Source organism: Danio rerio, chromosome 20 (genome assembly GCF_049306965.1).
Source record: "Danio rerio strain Tuebingen ecotype United States chromosome 20, GRCz12tu, whole genome shotgun sequence".
Classification (NCBI taxonomy): Eukaryota; Metazoa; Chordata; class Actinopteri; order Cypriniformes; family Danionidae; genus Danio; species Danio rerio.
Window position 1 is genome coordinate 5,717,135 of NC_133195.1, and position 20,777 is coordinate 5,737,911.

A 20,777-nucleotide genomic window follows, 5' to 3' on the forward strand; every position below is an offset into this window, starting at 1 on the left:
TACTACGTCTATTCAGCACCACGGAGAGTTCCACACATACCCCCGGTCTTCCAGAAAACTCTTTTGATAGCCTATGCAAACAGGCTCCCACGCAGCCTCTCACATCCGGGCCTTTTGACATTTTGTGTTTGTTAAGAAGATAGATCTGTCGTAGGAATGAAATTCAGGATTTTGACATTAACCCATATAGATGAAAAAAAAGGGATTTCCTAGCATAAAACGGCGTATTTGCCTTGATATGTCTTTAAATGGCGTGTTTCATATAACTAGTGGGCGGAGCAGCGAGGCTCGCAGGCACAGGACACGCTCAGGCACCTCAGTCGAGCGGAGGAGAGCGAGCTCTGGATGCGAGGATTATCCCGCTACACTGGATTTGACCTCAGCATCAGTCATCCGCGTTCCATCACTAGCAATGAGGATTTAACGTTTTGGACAAAATGTGTTAACCGGATTCTCTATCGGTGGAGTGCAATCGAAATCATTTAAGGTAAAGCAGAACTACTTTAAGAGATTTGAGAGTTTCATCAACGCTGTTAGACATTATGTGTGTGCGCGCGCGCGTGCGTGTGACTTTTGTGCATTTGCTCAGGGGTAAGCTATTTTCTTCTGGTCAAAACGCGTCTGCTATTAATGTGAAGATATGTTTACCATCATGAATGGTTCGAATCTTCCAGTTTATTATATCAGGTTCAATGACATAAAGATAAAAAAATAAATAAATAAATAATGAATTCTTGAAATGTACTGAGAGAATGGAGAGAAGGATGCATGCACCATGAACATCTCTCTCCCTCTCTCTCTCTCTCTCTCTCTCTCTTAATGCTTCAATAGTGCAAAACTTTCATGGTCGTTATTAATATAAAAATTCACAACATAAATTGACATTTTTTTGTTGCAAATTATTGAATTCAGTTCATTTTTTCCTCTCGAATTTAGCTGATCTTTCCAATTTTGCAGTCTATATATCTTCTACGCTGAATGCAAAAGATCTGAACATGTACCTCAAGGTCATTAGTTTTCCTGATGATATGCTAGCATGTTACTTCTATATACAGATGGTGAGTTTCACATTCAAACCATACTTTCCTTGAACATCAAAAACGACATTAGGCAGAACATGTTTGCCCTTGCATCTGCTCTTTCTCAAATCTGGATAAGGACCATGGCCTCCTTCCAAATTTTTTTTGTCAATAATAACGTTTAAATCAAAAGCATCTTCAATAGAACATCAAGAAAAATAAAAAAAAAACTAAATAAAGCATCACAAACAGGGGCGGATTTAACCAATAAGCAGAGTAAGCAGTCGCTTAGGGCTCCAGGAAATCAGAGGGCCCCCAAATAACTACCTAGAAGTATAAATTATACCTGTAAAGTATAACTAACATCGTTTTCCATCATATTTTGTATGGTGAGGGTCTAAATATATATATTTTTTTATTTGAACATAATTACGTAATTATTACATCTTCTCAAATGTGTCTCCCACCCTGAATCATTGAACAGTCCTGCAGTCAAATCAGCAAAAATAGATTGAAAAAAGAGTTTCTAAAATAATTGAACCCATTTGACTGCCGCTTTACCAAACGGTTGACCATGTTTTTACACTTTTCACAATGGTACTGTAATTTTTCACAGTAAATTACATTGGCATCACTTTACAGGATTTAACTGTAAAAATTCACAGCAGTGTGTTCATAGTTGTATTGTTAAATTAATGCAGCTAGCATGATTGCATTAAATTACTGTAAAAAGAGCTTGATCGCACTTTAACTCTTCATTTCATTCAGCATAGACATTAATACAAATGAACATTTATATTGGAATTGTTTGATATTTAGAAATAACAATGTTATTGCAGTCCCAAAAACATCTTGGTTTGGTTAAATCTTCAAAAATAATTTGAAAGAAAAATCATCCTGTTTTTAAATGACATACAGTTGAAGTCAGAATTGTTAGCGCTTCTGCATTATTAGCCCCCCTATTTATTTTTTTCCCTATTTTCTGTTTAACGATGAGCAGATTTTTCAACATTTCTAAAAATAATAGTTTTGATAACTCATTTCTAATAACTGATTTATTTGATCTTTTTCATGATGACTGTAAATAATATTTAACTAGATATTTTTCAAGACACTTCTATACAGCTTAAAGTGACATTTAAAGGCTTAACTAGGTTAAACTAGGCAGGTTTGGGTAATTAGGCAAGTTATTGTATAATGATTGGTTGTTCTGTAGACTAGTGAGAAAAAAATAGCCTAAAGGGGCTAATAATTTTGTCCTTAAAATGGTGTTTAAAAAATTAAAAACTGTTATTCTAGGCGAAATAAAACAAATAAGACTTTCTTGAGAAGAAAAAGTATTATCAGACATACTGTGAAAATTTCTTTGCTCTGTTAAACATCATTTTGGAAAATATTTTAAAAAAGAGAAAAAAATCTAAGGGGGGCTAATAATTCTGAAATTAACTGTAAATGTCATAGTAAATTGTTTTTTTTTTTCACTTTTATTTAATTTTATAAGGTTAACATGGAAATATGAAATAGTCTTTAATGAAAATATCTTTGTACATTTTTGCCAAAAATGTAATAAACTGGAACAAAAGTATTTGATTCATAAAACCAATGATTTCTAAGTCAGGGTAAATGTCAGAATGACTAGCTGAGAAAAGCCTGCGTCACAGTAAAATATAGTTAATTCAACAAGATTATACTGCGAAATCACAGTAATGGATGTTACTATCTACTGTTAAGTTAAAGACACTGTATGGCTGTAATTTCACAGTAATTTTATGTACCAAAATCACCATAAATTACTGTGAACTTGCTGAACTTCTGAATTTACATACAGTATTTTACCGTGAAAGTAATGCAATTATTAGCCAGTAATTTACTGTGAATTTAAGGTCAATTTTTTTTACAGTGTACTGTTTTAAATAATGACTGTTTAAATAATTTAACTAATGACAGTTGTAAATAATGGTTTACACACAATCAGGGTATCTTCCATCAATAAATGGTTTTGTTTTCAAACAAACAAAAAAGGAAAATTAAGGAAAAGGGCATTTTTCGATTTTTTTCATTTGTTCACCAAAAAAAAAAAGAAAAAAAGATTTGGTACAAAAAGGGAAAAACAACTGAAATTCATTACACACACGTAGGCGGTGCTGAAATGTCCCTTTTCCTCTGATTAGTCAACCAAATCTGAGCTCAGGACGTCGCCCTTAAAATAATAGTCCTGGATCAGCACCCAGGCCTTAAATCATTATTATTTAATTAGATATATAAACTAAGTTTACATATTCTATCATTTGATCAGTTATCAGGCTTACATTCATTGCGTATGCATAAATTAAATAAAAATGTAAATTAGCAGTATTATTACACATTTGTCATTAAAATAAGGTCATAGTTTGCTGTCAAACTTGCTGCTGTGCACCTGATGCTGCGCAAAGATTGGAAAGAAAGCCATTTCAAAGCAGCACTTGGTTTGCATGATTGTTTCTAAGCAGGGCCTACATAATAATAAAAATGATAATAATAATAATAATAATAATAATAATAATAATAATAAAAATAATCATCATCATCATCATCTTCATAATAATAGTTATAATGGTTATAGTAATAAAAATAATAATAATAATAATAATAATAATGTTTCCCAGAGATGGGTTGTGGCTGGAAGGGCATCCGCTGCGAAAAAAATGTGCTGGATAAGTTGGCGGTTCATTCCGCTGTGGCAACCTCGGATTAATAAAGCGACTAAGCTGAAAAGAAAATGAATGAATGAATGAATGTTTCCCAGAGTTGGGTTGCAGCTTGAAGGGCAATGTACTATTTTGTAATTCGTAAAAAATACTACGATTTGCTCATCACCCAATGACGGTTGGCTTCAGCGGCGGGGTTGGGTGCCACGCCTCCTTTTTAAAATCGTACATTTTTGTACGACTGACGTTTTCTCGTGAGATAAGGCTGGATAAACGTCATAGTGGTAACGTCCACACGACATCAAACTGTAACATTATTACTATTTTAGGTTGAATGTTAGACCTTTATTTCCAAGCAAAATGTAAATCCTCACGGAGACTGCCGTCTAAACCAAAACAAACAGACGGCAGCTCCTCACGGAGACTGCCTTCAAACTGAAAGCAAAAGTAAAACAATATGCCCGGGCCCGGTCCTCTCTTAACTTCCTCTGCCATCGTTCCTTCTCTTATAGTCCAGAGCTCCTTCTGGAATGGAATGAGGCCGTGCGTAAGTGGATGAACCTGTGGTGCGCACCGGCCTCATTCCGTTCCCATGGCTCTCGGCCACGCCCCCTCGCCACAGTTACTTTCAACCCAGGCTCATTGTGGAAACGTAGTCCCGCGGACGTTTCTAGAGACCGCGGAATACGTCCCGGCGGGTACATACGGCTGCAGTTTTTGTTTTTGCGAATCCGCGAGAGGCCGCTGTTGTGCGCTTTTTCGCATCTCAAACGTGCAGTGCAGTTCTCGTCCGCGCTGTTCTCGCGTGAACCCACCAGAGGCCGCTGTCCGACTGACCGGATGATTGACTGCGCGACCGGCCAATCGGCTGACCTGCCCTCCTCCTTCCCTAAACCCAACCAATATTACCGATTGACCCGCCCGCCTGCTCGCTTCCCTAAACCCGAGCAACAATTTACAAAAGCCGTCCAAAAAAAGAAAATCCCTGATTTTTTTTTTCTACCGCGTTTTCGGATTTCACCGAATCCTCACCCTGTTACGAAACTCGTTCACTTAATTTTTGGGATTCTGTTTTTGTCTTACCTGATTGCTGTAACCGCTCTTCCCCGGACTCGAAACCGATCGCCGTGGTCAACTCCTCTCTGCATACGCCTGCCGACGTACACGGTGAGCTGAGTGGACAAACGGGTTGAAGCGGGAAAGCCCTCCACAAGGAGGTAAGCGGTCGGCCGGCCGGCAAGCGCGAAAGGCAACAGCGTCACACCGCTCCGTAGCGTTCGCTTGAAAAAAAAACTGCAGCCGTACGTACCTCCAGGGACGTATTCCGCTGTCTCCAGAAATGTCCGCGGGACTACGTTTTCAGAATGAGCTTGAGTTGGTTACTTTACACCACTGGATCTTGCTTACAGAGAATAAAACATGGTGAATATAACTGTAAATCATTCAAGGCAGATGGGATTTTCTCTTCTGATAGTTATGTATAGGCAATTCATTCTCTTTTGCCTTTAGGGAAGCGAACATGCAACACTTATTCTGTTTGAGTGAATTTCCTATGGATTATAGAGCATATGGCAGAACGCAATTGACATTCTCTTTTTCTTCTTTGCTCATTAAATGGATTATGTTATGCTCATACCCCAAAAATCCAACAAGAATCCTCACCGACTACTGCTTTGGAGAGTTCTGATCTGATCCACACAATGTGTAACTTAATAGTCTGTATTATGTGTGTAATAAATCCTCTGTGTGATCGCTGCCAGACTAGTGGCAGTTGTCGTGCGCCACATGTGAGGATCGTTTTTCAGGCCAGCCCTTTCGCAGTCTTCGCAGGAAGCCACAACCGTTCTCCATAATGCCTTGCCTGCGGTATAGTAGATGCATGGTAGATATCCTGCAATAGCTACTGTGTCCTGCTCACCCTTTTCACCTTTCCTCTCAAATCTTGTGGAGTGCTCGTCCTCCATTGAGACACAGACAAGACCCACTATCACTTAAAAGACAGCCCATGCCCGGGTGCTGGTATCAGTTGCCTTAATTCAATAGCTGGCTGCCAGAGAGAGATTAACTATTCAGGGCAGGTAGTTAAAGGGGCTATTGTGTTGCACCGCTGTGGAACAGCTACGACTGGGGAGGCTTTTGTCTCTGGGGGCTCCATGCCAAAGCGACAACAAGGGCAAAGAGGGATGGAATTCTACACACATGTACAGTATCTCTCCGTCAGACATCTGTCAACTGACCGCGTGTGTTGTAAATACTTAGGTGTCGTAAACAGCAAATATTTGACTGTCTTTTTGTGACTACTTGAATTTGACAAGTGTTCAATGTTTATTTCAAGCTTTTTATGTTGTGAAACTATATGTCCTGTTAAAAAATATCCGTTCCCAGCCACTTACAGCAAACTATTTTACTGTCAAGTGTGTACTTTTGAGCTAGTATTGGGATTAAATGGAACTGAAAATAAGATATGATAACTAAACATGCTTTCCAAATACTTACATTTGCCACTGGTCAGGTAGTACCATCATTAAGTGTCGTTAAAAACACAATGTCAGAATGCTGAAGGGTTTTCAGGAGAATTGATAACCCCTCTAAAAGTTTTAACTAGGCTCTGTCAGTGTTAAGGTTTTATAGGACTTAAAGTTAATGGCCTGTGATGCCTTGGTGTGCAATCTCTTTACCAAAATCTATTAATATTTTTGTACAAAGGCCTATTTATAGTGTAGTACATAAAATAAAATAAAAAAATACATATATATACATATATGTTTTATGTTTTTTTTATTAATCTGTTTATCAATATGGCATTTATTAAATGTAATTTAAAAAAATATTTATTAACATTTTTAATAACTGCTTTCTAATTGTATGTAGTTCAAATGAAATTATTTCTTTAAAATTGAAATTATTGTCATTATTGCTTTTATTACTATGTACCATTAATAATTATTATAAAATTAATATTAAAATTAATTAGTAAAAGAGTGATTTCTGATTAAAATGTATTGTTAAAATCACTGGAAAAACTTACTAAATTAAAATATATATTGTATTCTTATATAATTATATAACATAGTTATATAATAGTTACATAGTTATATAATGTGTAGTGCAATAACATTTCACAATTTTACAATTTGTACTGTATTTTTGATGAAATAAATGCAGCCCTGGTGAGCAGGAGAAGCTTATTTCAAAACCTTTACAAATTGTACATTACCCCAAACCTTTGACCGTGTCTATATATATATATATATATGGGCATAGATTAATTTTTTAATCTAGATTAATCTGAGAATTTATCTAGATTAATCAAGATTAAAATGGCTCATTTAAATTCTTTGAATTCAGAATATGTGTGCTACCCAAATAACAAGTCTTTGAGAACAGGTTTCTGCCAGGTGGCGCATTAGTAGACCAGGGGCTCATCTCCGGTTTCCAAAATGCATCACAAACTTGAGAAACTGTTCTACTATGATAATTGGTGATGAAAATAAATAATGTTCAATATGATGTACTTGTGTTTACTAACTGTTTATTCAGTTAAACATAAATTTTGAACTTTAGGCCTGCAAAAGCTCAAAACAGCGATTTTTGATCATCTTAATCTGACTAAAGTCATAACTGAACTAAAAAGAAATTGAATTAAGACCACTAATATATATATATATATATATATATATATATATATATATATATATATATATATTTTTTTTTTTTTTTATTATTTTTTTTTTTTATGTATTTATTTTTTTCTTAAATTACTCAAATGATGTTTACCAGAGCTAGGAAATTTTCACAGTATTTCTGATAATATTTTTTCTTCTGGAGAAGGTCTTGTTTTATTTCAGAAAGAATAAAAGCAGTTTTTATTTTTTTTTTATAATTTTAAGGTCAAAATTACTAGCCCCTTTAAGCTATATATTTTTGTCGATAGTCTACAGAACAAACCATCATTATAAAATAACGTGACTAATTATCCTAACCTGCCTAGGTAACCTAATTAACCTTTTTTAAGCCTTAAAGTAGTGTCTTGAAAAATATCTAGTCAAATATTATTTACTGTCATCATGGCATAAATCAGTTATTAGAAATGAGTTATTAAAACTATTATGATTAGACATGTGTTGAATTTTCATGTGTTGAAATGTGTTGAACCATTATTTTGGATGGGATAAGAACTTTATACATATGCTTAAAAAATTATAAATAAAAGACAGTTTGTGAGAACTTAGATGTATAAGAAAACCCAGCTATCTGTATATTTAATAAAAATGTGTGTCTATTTTTTCCCCTCTTTACAGATCAGGCAAGAGAAGGCTCATAAACATGTGGCAAAACAACAGAATCAGAAGCAATATGGAGAACCTTTGTTTTAATCCAGAACGCCGACTCAAGGGAACATCATCAGTAAAGCATTTCTAACAGATCAGTTAGGCTGAATAGTAGCCCACTTTTATCCTCAAGGCTGCTTGGAATTCAGTCTGGTAGTCCTCAACAGGATTCTAGATAGCATGTGTGAAGAACCTCAGTGGCCTTATCTTTTTTGCCCATGTGGTTGTCAATTAAGGATTTGATGTTTCTTAAATGACCTCCACCATATTTTCCTGAAAATAGCATAAAGGAGTTTTATTGTTTTTTATTGCTCAAGGATCCCTTGTAGCATACGCTCTGGCTACCATGCCTCCCCATTGCCAGCCTCATTGTGTACTCTTGCTGCTCAGCACCTTCTTGAGTCTTGGTTTGGGCCTGGAGTTCACAGGTTCAGAGGGTCAGTGGGCACGCTATCTTCGCTGGGATGCCAGCACCAGAAGTGACCTCAGCTTTCAATTCAAAACGGCAATATCAGATGCTCTGGTTCTCTACTTTGATGATGGAGGATATTGTGACTTCCTGCTTCTGAGTATTGAGGATGCCAAGCTCAAGTTGCATTTTAGCGTGGACTGTGCAGAAACCACTATAACCTCTGACAAGATGGTAAACGACAGTCACTGGCACTTTGCTACAATCAGCAGGCACAACTTGCGAACCGTGTTGGCGTTGGACGGAGATTCTAAGGTGGATGAGGTGAGACCACAAAGGCAGTTCATGAAAATTGTCAGTGACCTGTATCTTGGAGGTGTCCCTCAAGACATTCGGACATCTGCCCTAACACTACCAGCAGCTAAAGAGATGCCACCATTCAAGGGGATTATTACAGACCTGGGTTACGGCAATAAGGTTCCAACACGACTTGGGAGCCAAAAGGTCCGGTTAGAGATGGAAGGTTTTTGTACAGAGAACCCCTGTGAAAATGGAGGCAGTTGCAGCATGGCTGATGGTGAGGCTTACTGTGACTGCTCAAAAACAGGATATGCAGGACGGTACTGCAACGAAGGTAAGATTTTAAAAATTAAATTAAATTAAATTAAATTAAATTAAATTAAAAAAATAAAATAAAATAAAATAAATTAAATTAAATTAAATTAAATTAAATTAAATTAAATTAAATTAAATTCTGTTTATGTGTGTAAATTGTGTACATTTCTGTTTGTATTTAGCTGATGAGTCTTATGTAATAAGATAATAAGTAAATAAGATAAGATAATTAATAAATTTGTAATAGGTAATTCTAAAACAACCATTACGCACTGTTGTAGAGAAATTTAGATTTATGTCCAGGGGTGCGTTTCCAAAAACGTATTGTTAGCTAACTAAGGTCGCAAGTTCCGTCGTTACAAAGATAGTTTGTTGGTTTGGCGTTTCCCAAGTTCGTCATTCCAACGAACATTCGCAAACTGCATCGCAAACTTTTACGCTTACAACTACACCTCTAGAGCTGTAGTTAGAGGCATAGTTCCTGGTTGTGTTCTATTCCCCATTACCCCCCCCCCCATGCTCTATTAATTTAGAATTATACAACATTTAAACTTGAGATTATTAAATAAAAGAATATTAAAGTCATCACTATTATGTGTAATTTGCTTTCAAAATATTTTTACAGTTTAGTTTTAGTGATCTTCATGTTGACAATTGCGTTCCCTTCGTACTTCGTGGCTCATGACAAAAGCTATACAGTAGGTGACCTATTATTTAAAAGTGGAATTTAAGTTTTGTCTCCAAAACTTGTGAAAACAAAAACGTAGCATATGTTAATGCTTTTTATTTATAGTAGGCTATTTATTGAGAAATGTATCTGTAGTATTTGACATGAGGCTGTTGGTTAGAACATTTCTGGAGTGGTTTGAATGTGTCAAATTGTAAAAGTAGACTTAAATAATAAATAAATAAATGAACAATATCATACCTAAATATTATTACTACTACTACTACTACTACTACTACTAATAATAATAATTATAATATTTTTTAAATGAATAGCCTACTGTAAATTAGGCCTGTAACGATTAAAGATTTATAGTATTCAAATATGAGATTAAAATGAGTGTTAGCTGATTTTATATGGAATATACTCAATAATATTTGTAATAATGCCTATTTGAAACTTAAATAGGCACATATATATATTTTTTTTTTTATTATTGTTTTATATATATATATATATATATATATATATATATATATATATATATATATATATATATATATATATATATATATATATATATATATATATATAAAATGAGTGCATATTTTTGCTAAATTAATTGTTTTGCAAACACTCATCACTACATCGTTCTTTTCCCAAATGATGCATCGTACTATGATAGTTCAGCTGCAAATTATGTTATTTGAGAAACGCACCCCAGATTGCTATTCAGTAATTAAAAACTTAGCATATGCTGTCCAAATTACTATACTGTAAAGTTGTTTTTGAATTTAGTATTTCTCAATATATATATACATAATAGAAGATTTTTTTTTCCATGAATACAAGTGCTACTATGGTAATGTGCTTATAATAAGAACAGGAATGCTTATTGCGTATTCTAAATATTTCAATTATAGAAAAGGATATGAAGTATAAAGAAGTTAAGCAAGCTAAACAATATGCCAAAGCACTGAAAAAGATGACTCATTTGATGTACTAAATTTAAGGTAAATGGGTGCCATCATTTTATATGGGCTGAATTTAAACTAACAAATTCCACTTAGGAATGCTCAACTTTGTCTGTTTAAATTCAGCCCATATAAATTGTTTGCAACTAGTTACCCTAAACATGTAGTAAATCCAATTAATCATTTTTACAGTGTGAATATAATAAACAATAAACATTTACACACTTTCAAAAATAACGGTACGCTAGTTGTCACTGGGGTGGTTCCTTTTCCTAACACACAAATGTGTACATAAAAAGGTCCATATTAACACCTCAAGTGTACATATGAGTAACTTAAAAGTACAAAAATGTCCGTCATAAAATTTTTATGTACTAATATTTACATTTTAGGTACCAATGTGGACCCTTTAAGTACAAATTTGTACCTTTTGAAAAGGTACCACCCCAGTGACAGCTCACACACCTTAATTTCCGAGAATGTACTTAAGATACATTGTATGGAGTCTTGCATTGTTAATGTTAATTTATTGTGATATTTCACGGATATTCTGTATTTATTTCATTAACCACATTTTAATTAATCATATTTACTCTTGTATAATAAGCATTAAATGGGTTTTGAATTATGTCATGCTGATGCTAGTACACCCTTTATTTTAATGGGCCCTATTGCATGTTTGGTTGTCTAAAAGTTATACTGCAACTATATGCCAATTACTTCTTATTTGAGTATTAGAAGACTGTCTGCTTAAACTCTGCTGATACTACGCCTTCAACACATTTAACTGGCTATTAGAAGCTTTGCAAGTCAACTTACACTAACCCTAACCCCAACATAACAGTCTACTTATAATATATTGAGAATCGGTTGGCATGATGCAATGTAACTTAAATTCAACAAAATGCATTAAAGGGACCATCAAAATAAAGTGAAATACATTTTAGTTTTATTTGATATATAAAGTATTTTATTATTTTCTGAAAGGATCCCATTGTAACATTGTTGCATGTTGTACTAAATGATATGACCTTTTTCCTTGAATAAATGAATAAAACAGGTGGCATCACTGCAGGAAATGTTTTAATAATAACAATGTTTCAATGAACAGTATTTTTGTCTTGTTTCATACATATTGTCATTATATATTTATATATAAATACATATGTTTATTGATAAAGATTAATACATTTCCATCAAATATCCAGATCCTGCACGTTACAGACTATGGAAGGTACACAACAGTTTCACGAGTTTGATATTAGGATTTCTATTCTGTTAGAACAGTACATTTCTCGATTAAAGACAGTCAAGTTTCTTTTTTCAACCACCCTTTAGAGTTCAGATCTATTTGAGATTACTTTCACTGGAGACTCACCAGCAGGTATTAAAATAAGTCTTGAAACTGATTATGTTTTCGGAATGCACACTGAATTGCCGAGAGACTTTGGTGCTGTGGTTATAAGAGATTACTGTTTTGTGTGTTGTGCCCTTTAGTCAATAACTGCATATAAATTTATTCAGGGCATGATTATAAAGTCATCCATTCAGGCAGGGATTCAGTACTAAATCTGAATGCACGACATATTGCATTTTGTGATCAAACTCAAGCAATTTAGATTGATCAGCCAGTCTAGTACCTCAGTGCTTCTTTATGAAGATTAAGAGGTAGTCCCTAGTGGCGGACACTCTGTGTTTTTCGTTCAAAGTACATTTTTATATTGGATTAAGAGAAAAATTATGTTTTTTAATTTTAAAAAGTTATATTCAATTCGCCTTAAAGCAAAAACCAACCCCCCTAGGACTTTAAACCAGCGGTTTTCTTGTCATATGACCATGTGTCGTCACTCGCTTGCTGCCACTACTAGATTCAAATGTGAAGATGGTCTGTGGCTTAGTAAATCTTGTTTAGATTAAGTTATACACTGAAAAAAAATGCTTCAAAGATTTTTTTAAGTGGTTGTTAACAATTTATTTGGGCTGAATTTAAACAAACAAATTAAGCTGAACATTACTAAATTTAATTCTTTGTTTAAATCCAACACATACTAATTGTTTGCAACATTTTTTTTTCAGTGTACAGTTAAAGTCAGAATTATTAAATTATTTGATTTATTTATTTTTTTATATTTCCTAAATGATGCTTAACAGAGCAAGGGAATTTTCACAGTATGTATGAAGATGTTTTGTCTTCTGGAGAAAGTCTTATTTGTTTTATTTCGGCTAGAATAAAAGCAGTTTTTTAATTTTTTAAAAACCATTTTAAGGTCAATATTATTAGCCCCTTTAAGCAATTTTTTTTCCTGACAGTTTACAGAACAAACCATCGTCATACAATAACTTGCCTAATTACCCTAACCTTCCTAGTTAACCTAATTAACCTAGTTAAGCCTTTTAAGGGTCATGACACCACCACTTTTGGTTCAGGTCTACCTCAGAATTGGACCGGCCCACGGGGAATTCTCCCGGTCCTCCAGATTAGCCAATCCGGGCTTGGTTAATGGTTAGTGGTCTCTATAGGAAACTTTATTCTTGACCACAATAGTTTTATTAGCTGTTTTATATTAAATTAAATGTTAAGATTTGAACCCCAATTTTGAGATAAATACAACTCTTTTTTTAGCTGTAACAATTTACAGTTACTTTTTAAGTTGGTTCAAAGTGTTTTTTTGTTTTTTTTTCGCCGAGTGCTGGTGAAGGATATTTTTGTCTCTCTGGCTTTCTGGTGACCAGCAGGCCTAAAAAAAGTGCCCTTAATAAGAAGCCAGTCAACACCTGCCCAAGGGAAAACTGGTGTGATAAATGTGGAACTGGAAGACCTCTAATCTCAGAGCAGGGGTTTAGCTCAGTCCATCCTGTGTTTGACCATAGGCATGGCTGTCAGGGCTTTCACAGTCTTGGCTTCATCAGACCCCAGTCGTGTCCACAGATTAATGGACGTGTCTGATAACGGATTGCACCGCTGAGCTGTGGGAATGTTTAGTAATTAGGGGCGGAACGAAAGAGAAATGGCTAATTCGCTGCTGGGTGATGGGGCAAATGATGGGCTTAAACGTTGACTGACATGTTCTATGCATCTCACAGCAGGCCACAGTTTACTCATTTAGAGGGGGGGAAGGGTGTTCACTAATCATGAATAGTTTGCTCTACTCAATCATTCAGTTAAAAAGCCTAAAAAAGTGCCAGAGTCTGATTTACATAAAAGTGTGTCACGTGTTTATCTCAATTTGGCAGATTTTAAAGCAAATTACATCCAGTAAATACATTTGCATTTCATCAGTGTATGCTTTTTACGTGATCTCAGCATTGCTTATGCCGTGCACTACTACTCCAGCTAAAATCCTTCAGAGCCTATTTTAGATATTGTGTTTTAGTTTATTTTGATACATGTTATAGTTTAAATGTTTTACCATAACACATTCACAATATGAAAATTCACTATGAAAAAGTGTGATGTATTAATAATTAATAATTGCTATTATTATTATTATTATTATTATTATTATTATTATTATTATTATTATTATTACTACTACTATTAATAATAATAATAATAATAATAATAATAATAATAATAATGAACATAACAACAACAACAACAACAACCACAACAAAAACAACTACAACAATTTTATTAAAAGTAAACATAATAAAAGTAATAATAATAATAATAATAATAATAATAATATTAACAATACAATAATAATAATAATAATAATTATTATTATTATTAATAACATTATTTCTGTTATTATTATTTATTAATATTATAGATTTTTTAATTATTGTTGTTATTATTATTGTTGTTATTACATTTATTATTATTATTATTATTATTATTATTATTATTATTATAGTTGTTGTTATCATCATCATTATTATTATTATTATTATTATTATTATTATTATTATTATTATTAATGATAACGATAATAAAGTCCTCATTATGTGAACATTTATTTTAAATAACATTTATTTTAAATATATAAAACTGTTTAAAATATTATTTACAATATTTTTATATAAAATATATTTAAATGCTTCACTCATTCATTCATTCATTCATTCATTTATTCATTTCTTTTCAGCTTAGTCCCTTTATTAATCTGGGGTCCCCACAGTAGAATGAACCGCCAATTTATCCAGCACATGTTTCAGGCAGCGGATGCCCTTCCAGCTGCAACCCATCACTGGGAAATATTTAAATAATATTTAATAATAATAAATAAAATTATTATTATTATTTTTTTTTCGGAATGCATAGAATGGGACAGTGAAATTAAACAAAAGAGGCAGCTATGTTGTAAAAAAAAAAAAAAGTCAGTTAGTGCAGGCATTATAAAATATATCTCATGTAGTGCAAATATCACTGCAGTTGGAATCTTCATAGGTTACAGTTAAAAAAAATTGATTATAAAAAGACAAAGACATAATTTAAAATACTTAATGTATTAAATGTAACGCTAAATCAACACATTTAATGACTGTATTCCCTTTAATGTGAAAACGGACAGAAATACAGCAACATGTTAGGAGAAACCCTTAGAGCATGCAGATGGCATGGAAACAGACTGCATACCTCAATGTGTATGAAGTACTAGGCAGGCCGCACCACCCCAACAGGAGCACTGCTGTCAGCATTACCATGTGAAAATCTGTCTTAAATTGCTGGCAGATTAAAACAATATGCGTTTAGCCATAAAACACATGTCCAGTCTGTTCCGACGATGTGGATCAGTATCATTGGTAAACTGTGCCACGGCATCTAGTTATTGAGATCACAGCGAACACACATACACAAGCCCCATTACTATGCGTTCCACATACGAAATATGTAATGCTTTTAATTTAAATGCCTGCATTAGCTTTCATCTCTTTAAACCAAATAAGTGTACTCAACAAGGAGCTATTAAGAGACTAATTGAAAAGAAACAATTCTTCGGTGATCAGCTGTACGTTTTCATCACTTACACGCTTTTATGTTAACCTTTTACATAATAAAAAGCAGTTAATGGGGGGAGAAATTCAAAACAAACGCCGTGGGCTTAGCTGTGAGGATTAATAAATATACATGGAAATATGACAGCTACTATAATCTTACTACAAAAGTAGGTCAATAAAAAAGAGGGATAAAAGACAACCTGATTCAGGCGCAGTGGGCATGTGTGTCTTTTGACCCAATGTGAGCAAATGCCGGGATTTGAGTTTGGGAATGAAAAATAGAGCAAAAGATTAAAGCTGAGCAGCATGTCATCAAGAGGGATATGGTCACGTGTAGGCGACAAACTCTCCCTCTCTGTCTCTCTCAATGCTTGAAGTAACCCACCAAAGTGACACTGTCTGGAAATCCGATTCTGCACTCTTCTGGGTTTTTATTTAACAGTGGGGGCAGGGATATTGTTATAGAGGCAGCCATTTTGTTGATCTAGAGGACAGTGCTGTGTTTGAAACTAGCTTATTTAAGTCGAAACAAAGACCTAAATAATTATTTAATTATAATTTAATTATAGATATTTTTCATTATTACTATTAAATATTATTTCAATATTTCCCAGTGATGTGCTGCAGCTGGAAGGGCAGCTGCTGCGTAAAACATGTGCTGGATTAATTGGCGATTCATTCCACAGTGGCGACCCCAGATTAATGAAGGGACTAAGCCGACAAGAAAATAAAAGAATGAATTATTTAAATATATTTTTATATAAAAAAATTGTAAATAATATTTTAAACAATTTTATATATTTTAATAAATGTTATTTAAAATATATTTTCACATGAAAAGGGCTTTATTATCGTTATTATTATTATTATTATTATTAAATATAATAATAATATTGATAATAATAAAAATTAAAACAACAATGATAATGAAAATGATAATAATAATAAAAATATATAATAATAATAATAATAATAATAATAATAATAATAATAATAATAGGGATGTAACGGTATCAGAATTTCACGGTACGGTAATACCTCGGTATGAATGTCACGGTACGATATTCATTGAATCATTTACAGGAAAAAACAAAACTTATGAAAATACTCCAAAAAAGTGCCAAAAGTGTCAATGACATACAAATTAGCCATTTATCTGTAAGCTTTGAAACAGGAACTTCAATTTTAATAACAAAAAAATATTAAACCATGTAAAAAAATAAAGTTTCAATTTAGTATTGTTGAAAACTCATCACATTCAACATTTAATCACCCACTTGAGAGGACAAACCATTAGTAAGATAGAGGTCTCATGTCTGCATCAATCTGAACAGTGTGCTGACAACACCGCTATTCAGTACGCGCGCGACAACACAGCTGATAAGAACTCGCGCGACAACACAGCTGATAAGAACTCGTGCGACAACACCGCTATTCAGTACGCGCGCGACAACACAGCTGATAAGAACTTGCGCAACAACACTGCTATTCAGTACGCGCGCGACAACACAGCTGATAAGAACTCACGCGACAACACCGCTTTAGAGTTTTCCAGCTCTTTTTCATGCCCGCTTCTAGCAGCACCCTCCATTTCCGCATTACTGGATCTGTAGCGACAACAGACCGCAAGGGATGATGGTCAAGCATGGGCTGATGGGAATTGTAGTTTTCGCTACCTCCCGTTCGCTTCATTCGCCTGAGCAAATTTTCTCAGAAGACCTATAGTTTTACCGAGTCATGCGACTTCGGTAATATCGAAAAAAGTTAATATTGCGGTATGACGGTATTTACAATACCGTTACATCCCTAAATAATAATATAATAATTACATATAATATTATTATTTATTAATAATATTAGAAAGTTAAGAAGGTTAGGACAAAACTGAGAACTGAAAGTTCTGAAAAACTGAAACATATAGGGCTTTATTTATGAAACATTTGTAAATATAGGAGCAAGTTATGAGTAATTTGTGTGTAAAACTGACAGAAAGGGTTCCTACGCTTCTTGAAAGTACTTGAATTTTAGACATGGATACAAAGGGCTCTATTTTAATGACATACTGTACAGTAGGTGCAAAGTCTAAAGCGCATGGCTCATAAACATTATAAGCATGTCTGAATCCAAATTTGCTATTTTAAGGATGAAAAAATAAGGTTTGCGCCCTGGCGCATGGTCTGAAACGGTTGTGCTTATTCTCTTGAGTTATGGGTGTGTTTTGAGCATAATGTGCATTGAACCGATCAGAGTCTCTTCTCCCATTCCCTTTAAGAGTCAGTTGCGTAGCACCATGGTGCATTTGCTATTTAGATTGCGGACTTTGTAAGTGGAAAAACTGAGCACTTCACTAGCAAGAGAACAGTTAAACAGACCATCTGCACGAGGATAAAGAATGAGCCTCCTCCATTCGGCCACTTTACTTTCTTTTTACTTTACTTTTAGTCTTTGCTCCTTTACTTTCGTGGAGTAAAGTAACTGTGGAAACTGTGGAAATTATGGTACAATGTAAAAAAACATTAAATTTGAACTAAATGATCTAAGTAACTTCAGAGATACTTTAGAGACAAACCACATGTTGTTCAACTACAGAAGTTTTTCAAAAATTATCGTCTGGCTTCATGATCACACATGAGATTTGATAGTTAAACGTGTGTATGTTAATGAATTCCAATTATTTGTAAATAGGCCACACATGCACGCTCTGTGGAATATTCCTCCCTTCTAAGATTTGGCTCCAGTAGATTTTAAAAACGCAAAAAAAGACTAATAGGCTACATGTCTTACAGTAAATATTCATTAAACGTGTATCCACCAAAGCATTTTAGCCAGCTTCAAAATGCTAGGATCTCTTCTAAAAACTGTGTTCTTTGGGGATACGGCTTCTTTCCAGCTTGATTGCTTTTTTAAAATCCATGGCTACAACATACTTACAAGCATCTCATTTAGAAGAATATAATCTAATACAGAATATGTTAACACTTAGAGTCGAAAAAAAGAGACCAACTTGTTAAAAATTATTATGGCAGTGCATAATTCTGTGTAATCACTTTGCCAAAAATAACACACAAGTTATATGCGGCGTTCACACATAAAAGCAGGTGCACATTTCTTTCAAACCAGCTAACATTTGGAAAATAAAAAAAAAATAAAAAATCAGAACAGACACAAAAATAGTTTTCTGCTTGCGTTTCATTAATTAGGCCCAATGTGTGATTCTGGAGTCAAAAACCAAAGACAAAAAAAAAAAAAAAAAGCTTTATTAGAACTTTACAATTTTTATTAGGATTTTTAAAAATTATATATGTCAGAAAAAAATTTAATCAGACAATTTTAACCACATTATCCAAATGATTTTAAAGATGTGAATGTGTTTCCATATTTGTCTAGGCTGGACTGCTGGTTTGGTATCAAATGAAAAAAACACGTGTTGTTCAGCTACAAAACCTTTGCCAAAAATTATCGTCTGGCTTCACAAACACTTTGTAAACATCACATTTGATAGTTAAACGTGTATGTTAATGAATTCCACTTATGTGTAAATAGGACACTCGTGCACACATGTGGAATATTCTGAAAGATTCCTTTTAAGATATGGCTCCAGTAGATTTAAAAAATGTAAAAAAGACTAATAGGCCACATGTCTTACAATAAATATACATTAAACGTGTATCCACCAAAGCATTTTAGCCAGCTTCAAAATGCTAGGATCTCTTCTAAAAATTGTGCTCTTTGGGGATACGGCTTTTTTCCAGCTTGATTGCTTTGATTTAAAATCTATGCCTACAACATACTACAAGCATCCCATTTACCAGAATATCATCTAATACAGATTATGTTAACACTTTTAAAAAAAAAAAACCTACTTGTAAAAAAAAAAAATATATATATATTATGGCAGTGCATAATTCTGTGTAATCACTTTGCCAAAATAACACACAAGTTATAAGCAGCATTTACACATGAAAGCAGGTGCACATTTCTTTCAAACCAGCTAACATTTGGAAAAGATGAGCATGTTCATGAATCAAAAAATAAATAAATAAATAAATAAAATAATCAGAACAGACACAAAAATAATTTGCTGCTTGCGTTTCATCAATTAGGCCCAATGTGTGAATCTGGAGTCAAAAATCAAAGAGAAAAAAAGCTTTATTAGAACATTACAATTTTTATTAGGATTTTCAAAAATTATATATGTCAGAATTTTTTTAATCAGACAATGTTAACCACATTATCCAAATGACTTTAGAGATGTGAATATGTTTCCATATTCATCTAGGCTGGACTGCTGGTTTGGTATCAAATGAAAAACACACATGTTGTTCAACTGAAAAACCTTTGCCAAAAATTATCGTCTGGCTTCACAAACACTTTGTAAACATCACATTTGATAGTTAAACGTGTATGTTAATGAATTCCACTTATGTGTGAATAGGACACTCGTGCACGCATGTGGAATATTCTGAAAGATTCTAAGATTGGGCTCCAATAGATTTTAAAAATTCAAAAAAGATTAATAGGCCATTTGTCTTACACAGGGCTTGACAATAACTTTTTTGATCACCAGCCACTGTGGCTAGTAGTTTTCCAACATTACTAGCCACTCGCCATTTTCACTAGCCACAATTTCATTGTTGGGAAAATATATTTTATACATAAATATGACTTTGACATGCTAAGATGACTTGATTTAAATTTTGCGTTATCTCCACATGCCTCCTCATTCACTATTTGTGTGTTGTGTATAAGCTTGCTCAATAATCATGAGCAAATGGGTCCTGGTTTCATAGTGTTACAATTAGTTACACATAATTTTCAGAGCTCAAAATGAAGGATTTACCAAATTTTTCTCTGACCACTCCAAACATAAACAATTCATTATTTCTTAGCCACAAACTTTAAATGCTTAAAAACAAGAAAAATATAGCTGTATATAGGGCTGGGTGTTTTTTTCGATTTTTTCGAATAATTCGAATTTGAGTTTTGAAGACGATTTAATTCTATATCATATCGAGAAATCACGATTTAAAAAAATATATATATTTGATACATTATAATGGCACCAATGCGCTTTGGTTCACTCTCTGTATGAAGCAGGTCACACACCAGAAGCGCCGCTCGGCAACGTGCAGCA

General features: G+C 33.7%; 1 protein-coding gene across 51 annotated transcripts in view; it reads left to right on the forward strand.

The window, feature by feature from the left end:
- Nucleotides 1-318: 318 nt before the first annotated feature.
- nrxn3b (neurexin 3b) overlaps nucleotides 319-20,777 on the forward strand; it is a 420,076-nt gene continuing 399,617 nt past the window's right edge. For 50 of the 51 annotated variants that reach the window (XM_073933124.1, XM_073933143.1, XM_073933144.1 and 47 more), the window contains exons 1-2: nucleotides 319-487; nucleotides 8,008-9,080. In XM_073933124.1, the coding sequence (XP_073789225.1) occupies nucleotides 8,384-9,080 (697 nt within the window). In that variant the 5' untranslated portion in view covers nucleotides 319-487; nucleotides 8,008-8,383. 51 annotated transcript variants of the gene reach the window in all.